Source organism: Abrus precatorius, unplaced genomic scaffold, assembly GCF_003935025.1.
Source record: "Abrus precatorius isolate BTA unplaced genomic scaffold, Abrus_2018 Scaffold9, whole genome shotgun sequence".
Lineage (NCBI taxonomy): Eukaryota > Viridiplantae > Streptophyta > Magnoliopsida > Fabales > Fabaceae > Abrus > Abrus precatorius.
Window position 1 is genome coordinate 33,688,147 of NW_020874439.1, and position 10,789 is coordinate 33,698,935.

General features: G+C 31.2%; 1 protein-coding gene across 1 annotated transcript; it reads left to right on the top strand.

Annotated features, from left to right (window-relative positions):
- Positions 1 to 1,556: 1,556 nt before the first annotated feature.
- LOC113849299 (auxin transporter-like protein 1) lies at positions 1,557 to 6,029 on the top strand. Its single transcript, XM_027479098.1, has 9 exons — positions 1,557 to 2,131; positions 2,236 to 2,411; positions 2,538 to 2,723; positions 2,873 to 2,985; positions 3,174 to 3,357; positions 3,457 to 3,554; positions 4,425 to 4,632; positions 4,862 to 5,119; positions 5,668 to 6,029. The coding sequence occupies exons 2-9, from the start codon at positions 2,244 to 2,246 to the stop codon at positions 5,884 to 5,886; spliced, it is 1,434 nt and encodes a 477-aa protein (XP_027334899.1). The 5' UTR covers positions 1,557 to 2,131; positions 2,236 to 2,243; the 3' UTR covers positions 5,887 to 6,029.
- The last annotated feature ends 4,760 nt before the right edge of the window (positions 6,030 to 10,789 follow it).

The window sequence follows — 10,789 nt, forward strand, 5'->3', positions numbered from 1 at the left end:
ATAATTATTACTTCTAAATGCTTAAACATAAACTCAAAAATTAAAGTGACCAAAATTTTAGTAACTAATTTTTTTATAATAAAAGTCAAATATATAATAAATATTAAATTGCAACATCAATCAAATAAATTGTCTTAAAGGAATAAAAAAAATAAGAAAGGAATAAAAAAAATATGAAAATATTATTACTATTAATAAAATAAAATATCAACATTACCTTAAAGGGCATACATGCATTACTTGATGATATGAGGTTCTCTTTACAAAGGTCATTAAAACTGTCTAGAGATTCATAAATTGTCTTCCATTATAGGCTCAAAAGAAAATAGGAATAGGATAATGCTCAATTATGTAAAAATCAATATGTTGGATAGCCATGCAAATTAATTAATTACCAAATTGAATCAAATTATGAGTCAAGAGTAAGAGAAAAAGAGAAGAGAGAAGGTCCCTCCACCCACTAAGCATGCTAATTTAGTTCATTGATAATGAAATCTAATGGGATATTATTGATAGAGATCAACCACAAAAGATCCAATGCAACATCCTTTTTGACTGATAAAAGAGTAGTAGTTCACCAAATTCTTTTCTAAACAACTCATTTTGACAAAGTTATTTTCTCTCCTTTCGAAAACAAAGATTTTTAACTATTTCCATAATATAGGAATAGTTATTAAAGGCCCACTAACAATCTAATAGGATACCTGCAATTGTTTAGCTTCTGTTTATTTAACACTTGGTTTGATTTGAGTTCTATATCATACATGTTACTGTACAGCTGATTTGTATATTGGAACGATATTGAAAAATAGTTAAACACATACAAATCCTTTATTAAAAAAAATTCAATTATAAACGTATGGACAATTATATTCTCAGCAAACCAAAATCATTATTTAAGCAATGGAAATATAATTACAAATACTAACGTAAGATCAACTTGATATTCTTTTGGCAGCGGAGGCGTCTACTTCATGAAGATAATCAACAACATGCTGCTCTAAGGTTGATGATCACAGTTTCAAAGTATAATTAAATTAAAACTGACATCCTTATTCGTCTTTAACTAAAATTTACGTTTCCTTTAAATATACAGTCAAATACACCTGTTTAAATACTAATGTATATGTTTGATCTATGATATAAATTATTTAAATGAAAATTTATATCATGATTATGCGGTGTGTATTCACAGAAATACTTATATATTTAATAACTTTTTATGTCATAATTATATAGAAAATGTTAGGTATATTATTAAATACGAATATTTTAAAATGCATATATATATAAAAAAGATTCAAATAACGAAAATCTAATTCTATGTGTATGGTCTTCCACAAATGAGATTTGTCACAGTCACACAACACAAATCTCTGAAAATTATTACTATTCTGCTGATACATTCTCACCAACCATTTTAAAAAGTCTTGAGTGAAGAGGAAACAAAAACGAACACACAGCGAAGACAAAAAAGAAAAGAGGGTACAAATGCACACTAAAAAGAGAACCAAAATCTCTCTGTCTCACTCTCAGTGACTGTCAATAATAATAATAATAAACCACACAATTAACACGCATTTCTTCTTTTGCCAATTGCCTTTGGTTTCTTTCTCAACACAGAGCAGTTTCAACAAGCAATCTTATTATTACCCTCTCTCTCAGCTCTCAGGTGTACCCTGTACATGCATTGAAATTGCTATCTTCTTCTGCCAATTCCTCGTGCATTTAAGACCCTAAACTGAACAAAGCTTAAAAGCAGTTTGATGGGTAACGCAAAAGTACACTAAAGTTCATTTATTTAAGGCTCTGTCAAGTGGGAGTTTTGAAGCTCACAATTATGAAACCTTATCACCTGAGTCTCAGTGTCTAGTAGTAAAGTAAGCCGCAAGAACTGCCCCATAAGGTGGCGCTGTTCTCTTGTTTCAGAAGGAAGAAAGAAACAAAAACACGAGATAAGCACACCAGGCTGTCTTGTTTTGGAAGCAGTTACAAGGAACCTTCCCTTATTTGCTACCACTTTAAATATATCTGCTTTCCTCTCCCTTCTCAGTTATAATAACTAAATCCTCAATTGATCACAACACTAAGCAACATTCTTGCTCTTTTTGTTGTTTTCTTCCACTGTTTGGTATGTCTCTTTCAAACTCTAAAGTCTATTCTCTTGTCAGTTTTTATCTGGTTTTAGTTTAGTTCCTAACTCACTGTTTGTTTGTGTGTTTTCATATTCAAAAGAAAAGAAAATGTTGCCTCAGAAGCAAGCTGAAGAAGCCATGATGTCAAGCCTCACCCAGATTGAGCTTGAAGAGGAAGAGGAAGTCAAAGGAGAGAGCTCACATATTAGCTTAAAAAATATTCTCTGGCATGGTGGTTCTGCCTATGATGCTTGGTTCAGCTGTGCCTCTAATCAGGTAACAATATATGAGTCTACATAGAAATGCCATTCTAAATTGGTAATGAGTTTTGGGTTTCTTTTAAATCATGAGAAAGTAAGAAAAATTGTTTCTTTTTTTATTTGTGGTCTTTGGGTTGTGCAGGTTGCTCAGGTTCTGTTGACTCTGCCTTACTCATTCTCTCAACTGGGAATGCTTTCAGGCATCATATTCCAAATCCTCTATGGCCTGCTTGGTAGTTGGACTGCTTATTTAATTAGCATTCTGTACATTGAGTACAGAAGCCGGAAAGAGAAAGAGAATGTCAGCTTCAAAAACCATGTCATTCAGGTTAGATATCCAAGGAAACTAGACAATAATTGAAAACCATTTTTTCTTTTTTCTTTTTTCTTTTTAAAATTTTATTTCCACCTTATGTAAATTATTATTTTCACTTTGAATATGGAACAATGTTCATGTTTTGATTTCAATTTTTGCAGTGGTTTGAAGTGTTGGAAGGTTTACTGGGTCCATACTGGAAAGCTGCTGGATTGGCCTTCAACTGCACTTTTCTCCTCTTTGGATCTGTTATCCAGCTTATAGCCTGTGCAAGGTCTCAATTTCATGATGACCCTTGTATATTTGATTAATAACGTGTTTGGTTTCAATTTTAAACAATCATGTATTCATATTTACCTCAGAACACTGCTAATTATAACTTCTACATAACTTTCACATTTATAAATGAAAGAGTATGCTCATTTACTAAATTGTTTTGGGGGATATTATGGTATTTTGCAGTAACATTTACTACATAAATGACCACTTGGACAAGAGGACTTGGACCTACATTTTTGGAGCATGCTGTGCCACCACAGTGTTCATTCCATCATTCCACAACTACCGGATTTGGTCCTTTATTGGGCTTGGCATGACCACATACACTGCTTGGTATTTGACCATTGCAGCACTTGTTCATGGCCAGGTAAGCAACAACAACGGTCTTAATTATTTTTCTTTGGTTGGGTTTCTCTCCTTTGAAATTAATAGTTTCATCTAATTCTAAACTGTTTTTTACTTGTAGGTTGAAAATGTGACCCATTCGGGCCCAAACACGTTGGTTTTGTATTTCACAGGCGCCACCAACATACTATACACTTTCGGCGGGCACGCCGTCACAGTGTATGTCCTTTTTATAATATTTTGCTTACTAAGTTGGACAAAACAATCATCATATTGTTCTTTCTTTATTGTCTAGGACAGACATCATAGATAATTGGAGAATTTCATTGCACGGTCCCTTTCTTCAATTGCAGCTTTTTCTTTCATTCTTATGCCCCCTCGGAAATAAGACAAACAGCATATCTGGCACTTTTGAACTACCATTACGTTAGTGTCTTGGCTTATGGTTATACTCTGTCATTAGCAATAAAAAATTTCAAACCCAAATTCAACTTTTGTTATTTTTATTCAGTGTGAAGCTCTGTTTGCGGTGCCCAGATTTTGCTTTTCCCCTTGAAGACTCCCTCAATTTGATATATTTTTTTTATCTATAAAATAATAAGATAGCGACATTTTATACCCCAAGATATATCCTAGTTGTTTATTTTACTATCTCCCAAGTGAAAGAAAAAAGTAATGCTAGAGACACAAAAAGTTGGAACATAGATGCACACATCGATTATGTTTGTTTGTCCTCTAGCATTATCCACAAGGAAAATTGTTTGATAGTCCAAGAGGATAAATAGTGCCAAGAAGCGTGTGTTTACAGTTTGGCATTAAAATCCATTCTTGATCTTAGAAATTCTCAAATGGGACAGCTTCTTTCCTTTTAGTGTAATTCATTCTTTTTGTCTAAAAAATAAATATTAAGTAGAGAAACATATGGTACAAAGAAGCCAAAACGGTTCTTTCACATTTACTTATGCAGGGGTGACAAAACCAACTTTACTCCTGATTTTGACAGTGGAGCCTATATATGTATATGGATCATTTTTTATATTTAAGTTTTAGTAAACACTAAAACATGGCAATATGATATGTGAAATGCAGGGAAATCATGCATGCAATGTGGAAGCCTCAGAAGTTCAAATATATATATCTTTATGCAACCCTATATGTGTTCACCCTCACAATACCATCTGCTACTGCCGTTTACTGGGCCTTTGGTGACCAACTTCTGAATCATTCCAATGCCTTCTCACTCCTCCCCCGCTCTGGCTGGCGTGACACCGGTGTCATTCTCATGCTCATTCACCAGGTCCATTACAGTTTTCCACCCTTCACCATTACTAATTGCTAAAAATATTAACCATTCAATAAATGTTTTTTATTAAAAATTATAACATTTAGTTACATTAATAGATTAAATTATTACTAAGCATGACAGCTTATTATATACAATTCTTATTACCTACCTACATTGAATACCGAATTAAAAGTATGTTGTTAGCTACTAACTGATATGTTCCTTGGTACGTAACTGACAGTTCATAACGTTCGGGTTTGCTTGTACGCCATTATATTTCGTGTGGGAGAAAGTGATAGGAATGCATGACACAAAGAGCATATGTTTAAGGGCTGTGGCCCGGTTACCTGTGGTGATACCAATATGGTTTTTGGCAATTATTTTCCCATTTTTTGGGCCCATTAATTCAGCTGTGGGGGCCCTTTTGGTCAGCTTCACCGTTTACATCATCCCTGCTTCGGCCCATATGCTGACTTACAAATCTGCCTCCGCAAGACAGGTAAACGGTCCAATCTCTGCACATCTCATTTTAATATCTTTCTTTCTTTTTTCTGTTCATATTTCATAACATAGTAATAGCAGCAGTAATGTTTATCTTTGGTCCCCAATTGCTCATAATGTTCTTAAAAAACTCTTTGTGTGGTGTGATGTACATATTTGAGGATATGATTCCGGTTTTGTGATTTAACTTGGAAGTGACTTCTAATGTCCCGGGTAGTGTTAGTCATAGTCCCACTAGTTATAGTAATTATTAGAAGTTAGAATTTGAAAATTTATGAGACAAGATGAGGTTGGTGCCATTTCTTTGTCAATTGTCATTTAGTTATTTGCTATAGTCAATAGTCATACTACCATTGGTAACTGTTCTAATCACATATCAACAATGAAGCTACCTAACGCTCTTAGTGATCCTACATAGTACTCACCTTAATAGTCCTATTTATAAATTATTACCAAGTTATTAATGTGAGTTGACATTATTTGTTGCATATGAACAGTTCAAAGCTTATTTTCTTCTATTAATTTTGGGTATGGTCTTTTAAACAGAATGCCGTGGAGAAATTGCCCTTCTTTATCCCTAACTGGACAGTGATGTACGTGGTGAATGCGTTTGTGGTGGTCTGGGTTCTAGTTGTGGGCTTTGGATTTGGAGGATGGGCCAGTATGACAAACTTCATCAAGCAAGTTGACACATTTGGATTGTTTGCCAAGTGTTACCAATGCCCCCCAAAAGTCCTTCCCTCCAACCACACCTTACATCACTGAAAATTATGATCCTTAATTTGTATATAGGGTGGCATCACCATCTCCCCCTTGTGTGGTGGTGTGTGCTGTATTATCCCTATTCTTTTTTCTTGTTTAATCTTCATATAGACACACAACTGTGAACGCCCATGTTCCCTTATGTAGCAAGGCAATATTGTTTTTTCTTAATCATTTTGGTTTATCATCATAAACATCACTCTCTAGCTAGCCTAGCTAGGAAATGATGTTTGGCAAAAGCAACATCAAGTAAAGCCTACACAAGTTTCTATTATAGCTTCAATTTTTAACAAGACTATGCAATCATTTTTCGCTATTTCATGTCCATCATTATAGCTATAACTTTAGGCCATAGTGTTGTGCATGATTTTGCGTGGAACCTACTCGTGCTATATCTAATGTAAGCAAAATTCAACAAGGACTTAAAATTTGATTAAAAGTTTTAAAATCGTAATTAGAGTAGTATATGGAGGACTTTAAAGTCCTATTTTTCACCTTGTTGTAAAATCACGTTATTGCTCATCAAAAATATCTTCAAACGTCTTTTCCTACTCTATGCGAGATGGAGAGGCGTTTAACTCATTTTATTTTGACGCAAATCAAGCATAATCACTTAAAATGAGAAACTTTTTCTTGTTAAATTTCAACGCACGCTTCAATTGATTGACAATGATAGATTATATTGTTTTACTCGTCACGGAAATGCTATCACGTTATCACCAAACAAATTGACCTCTTACAACATATGACATATCAAACCTAAATACATAAAATACACAACATAAAACGAAAAGCCGAACATGGAATGCATTCATAAGTCATAACCCAACAGGAACACGAGAGAAAGCACTTTGCAGATTACTTTTAAGTTTTAACTACGAAATTTTGTTATCTTTCTCTCTGCAAACAAATTCGAATTTTGCGATGACCATTTGTAAATAAAGGTACGTGTAAAAGTCTCAGTTGCTTAAATTAACAAACTATCTTACAAATCTAGAAGGGTTTCACAGATGAATCATTTTCAAGCAAAACAAAGCACATACACGTAAATTGAGAGTATAGCTGTTATTTTACTCCCAAATATTTTACTTTTCCTATATATTTTAAGCTTTATATCATTTGAGGATTTTAATGAACTGATTATATAGATTTGAATGTAGCACGTTATTGGTATGACTTCTTTTCAGTGAGATGTTTCTTATAAGTTTGAAAGAGGTTATCTAATCGCTTATTTCAACTTCAAATATATGTTGGTGAATCACCTTCTGGAGTTTTAAAATAAATAAATAAATGTGCAAATTTAGGGTACAGTTTCAACTAAAATCCCTCAGGCTACCACTACAACAACAATTTCAACTATACTACCATTAAAAGGAAAAAAAAAAAAAACTGGATTTAAATGCGTAAGTTCAATAATAAAATTATGACTTCCTCTGTGCTTTTCAGCTTGTGATTGTTTTCAGTGTTAAATAAATAAACCAGAAAACTGAAAAATGATTATTTTTAAAAAAATGTACTTTTTCATTAAAAAAAAAAAAAAGTTCTAAGACTTGCTTCCAAATTATAAGTTTAAAAACTGAAAAACTATTCCTGTTTTCAACACAACTTTTCAGAATGATCATCTTCAAATAAAATTTGTAGTTTTTATGCTTTGAAAAACCTTTTTCTGGAAACTGTAAACAAACAGACCCTTAATTAGCTGTTGTCTTTTTCTCTTTTTTGTCAATATCCTTTTCTCTTCTGGAAGTGTTCGTTGTTGGACCTAAACTTGGGTCGGAGATGGAGCCTCCACTTACTTTTGGGCTTCAACTCAAGAGCCCTCCCAATATGTCGTTGACAAAAAGGAGTCCCAAATTAGTAAAAACCTTGTTTGGATCTTTCAATGACCATTTTTTGTATACAGTCTAATAAAGCTTTTTATTTTTTCACATCTCCCATTTCTGTTTTTAAATACACTTTGAAAGTGATTTATAAATTAATTAACATTTCAAATATTTCATTCTAATTCTTTCTAAATTATATTTTTGAAACAATATTAAACCCTTCATTAAATTAAATTTATTGACAGAAAAGAGGGAAGGAATAAAATATATTCCCCTAACCAAAACACTATCCATTAGTGAACAGAGATTAATGAAGTAGAAGGGGTGTATATAAATAAAAAGACTAAAAATAATTTAGTAATGTTATTTTTTAGTTATAATTTTTTTTTAACAATTCAATAAAAATGGGGAAAAAAAGAAGAAGAAGAAATTGCAGCTCTTACTATGAGCACTGAAATAAATGCATGGCTCCATATTTCAGCTTAACCAAACATGAAAAATGTAAAGAATCGATACAGCTTCCTTCCTTGCAATTTCAACCTTCCCTGATTGGGTGAAAGCAAACACAGAGTGTAATAATCAAAACTAACCCAGTGGACCAACCCACTATTCAATGAGAAAATTATCATAATATAGCTCCCTTATTACTAAACATCAAGCATGAATGCATGGCCCAGATACAGTTCATATTTGTATCGTTACACCCATGTTTTGGACCACCCATGATCCACCCTTCAATAACTTAATTTTTTGTACTTTTTAGATTTGGAGGTTCACTATGGGAGTCTCAAAAAAAAGGGTTCTAAAGTTCTAAAAATCTGAAAATAATTTCTCGTTATGTCATCAAGCATTTTTTAAGTGTTAATTTCTCAATAATTGATGAAGTATTCACCTAGTAATATTGACACACACACACACACACAAATGTAGTAATGTTAGTACGCAGTTATATCTGAATTCTCATAATTGCAAGTACAAACATGACACGTTCTTGAAGTAACTTGACCAAAATCAATTTTGTTAATATCTACTTTTAAGTATTAAAATGTGATAAAAAGAGCTATCAAAATTTCAATACTTTAAGTCATCGTTATATTAATTGATAGAAAAATGTTTTAGCCTGATACGTAGTAAGAATTTTAAATAGTGAATAAAATAATAAAGGTTCTTTTATAATTGAAGTACTAAACTAAGGATAGCATGAAAAAAGGCAAGGAAAAATGTTTATAAACCGCCCAAGTTTATGGTTAAAAGACTATTCCATTTGATTGAATAAAATTGCCATTTTTTAAGTTATCTGTGTTAACAAATAAAAGTTCTTCCAATAAATTCATAATGCTGAGCATATTTTTATTTGTTGCTTCACTAATACACAGTTCCGTATTTTATTTTTCTTATTTGGCAAAACCGCTTGCTACTGTTTCCGTGATTGAGTAGCAAGTTGAATAAACGCTTCTTAGCAATTTAATTAAAAAAAAAACATGTAAAATACTTTTAAATTTTTAAAATTTTAAAAAAATGACAACCATCAATTTAAAAACACATATAATACTCTACTAACATGTACTTTATTTTTTTTGCGTCACGTGTAAAATAACGTGCGATATTAAGTCATTTTCTAATTAAACAATAATATACAGATTAACTATCGTTAATCACAATTACTAAAAAATGATTGAAGACATTACACATAACATGATGATCGCACTTTTCTTTTGCTTTTTATTCCCTTGCACGTGAAGAAAGTAAGAGACCTTTGTATGGGGCGCAAGCGAATGCTTACTAATTAATAAAGTCTTGACTATTAAAACTTACTAATGAGTAAAAAGTCCATTAAAAATTCCAAAAAATATTTAAAAAGTTAATCAAGATATATTCAAATAAGGGAGTCATTTAATCTTCTTTTAAATAATTGTAGTCATTGAACTTAATTAAACTTGAGATTACAGATTAAGTTTTTTTCATTATTCAAAACAGTTACACTTATTAAAATGCAGGCTTAATACTATAACCTAAGGTGAAGATGAATGTTGGCAATATTTAAAGAGTATGATTTACTGCTTTTTTCAAGACAAAACAATTTTGTATTAATTAATTAATGTGTGGAATAATATATATTTTTAGTTTAAATCACGTATTTTATTTATAAGAGATTGTTTTATTTGTTTTAGTTTTTCTTCTACACGTTTATGCAATTGTAATTGTAATTCACACTTTTTATTTCTTAACTTCTAGCTTGGGACAAGACACCAAATAATCAATGTTAGATCGTACGGTAATTATTGTAAACGACAAATCATGCGTTCGTTTTCTTGTGCACTTTTGTGTAATTGTAATTCACACTTCTTATTTACAATCAATAGATTCTCGCAATCTTGGTTTGGTAATATGTGTAGTGATAATACCAATTAAAGCACTGTCATTGAGTAAATAAAAATAAAATGAACTATTAATTAGATTTTATTTTATGTTTTATTTTTATTACTTTTGACTTTAAATTTGTTAAGAAAGTTTTATGGCTCTATAATTTTAAATGAACAATAATAATTTAAATGGTAAAAGGTTAATTATTTCAATAAAAATTAAAATTATTGGGAAAGAAACGTGTTGACGTCTTTATCAGCGAAAATATTATTTAACACGTTTCTTTTACTAACTTTTTTATTAATAACAAAATTTCAATTTGATTATAATTGGAACTGGATAAATTTATTTAAAGTAAATTCAAATCTAAACAATTTGTAATGATCCCAATTGATTATTTGACATAACCAATTACTGTTTTTTTTTTACTTCAATTTTAAGAATTTTTTTAGAAGCAAGTTTTTAGATTTTATGTGTATGCGTATTTAAATAAACGACGGATTAACATGATAAAATTATATCTATATATTATAAAAAATTGCTAAAAATGTGAATTAATTGTCATCTAATTTATAATATTGCATTTGAATTTCGTCATTAATATTAAATTCTGAAAAAAAAGGTTTATTATTGATAGTGGAATAAAAAAAAAGAAAAATAAAATTGACTTAGAACATCTATCGTCGAGACAAATAAAATACTTTAAGATCGTTGTTTCA

Coding starts and splice junctions, on each gene's coding strand:
- LOC113849299 (XM_027479098.1), top strand. CDS start 2,244: ATGTTGCCTCAGAAGCAAGCTGAAGAAGCCATGATGTCAAGCCTCACC. Junction 4,633..4,861: donor TTCTCATGCTCATTCACCAG/GTCCATTACAGT, acceptor CGTAACTGACAG/TTCATAACGTTCGGGTTTGC. Junction 5,120..5,667: donor AATCTGCCTCCGCAAGACAG/GTAAACGGTCCA, acceptor TCTTTTAAACAG/AATGCCGTGGAGAAATTGCC.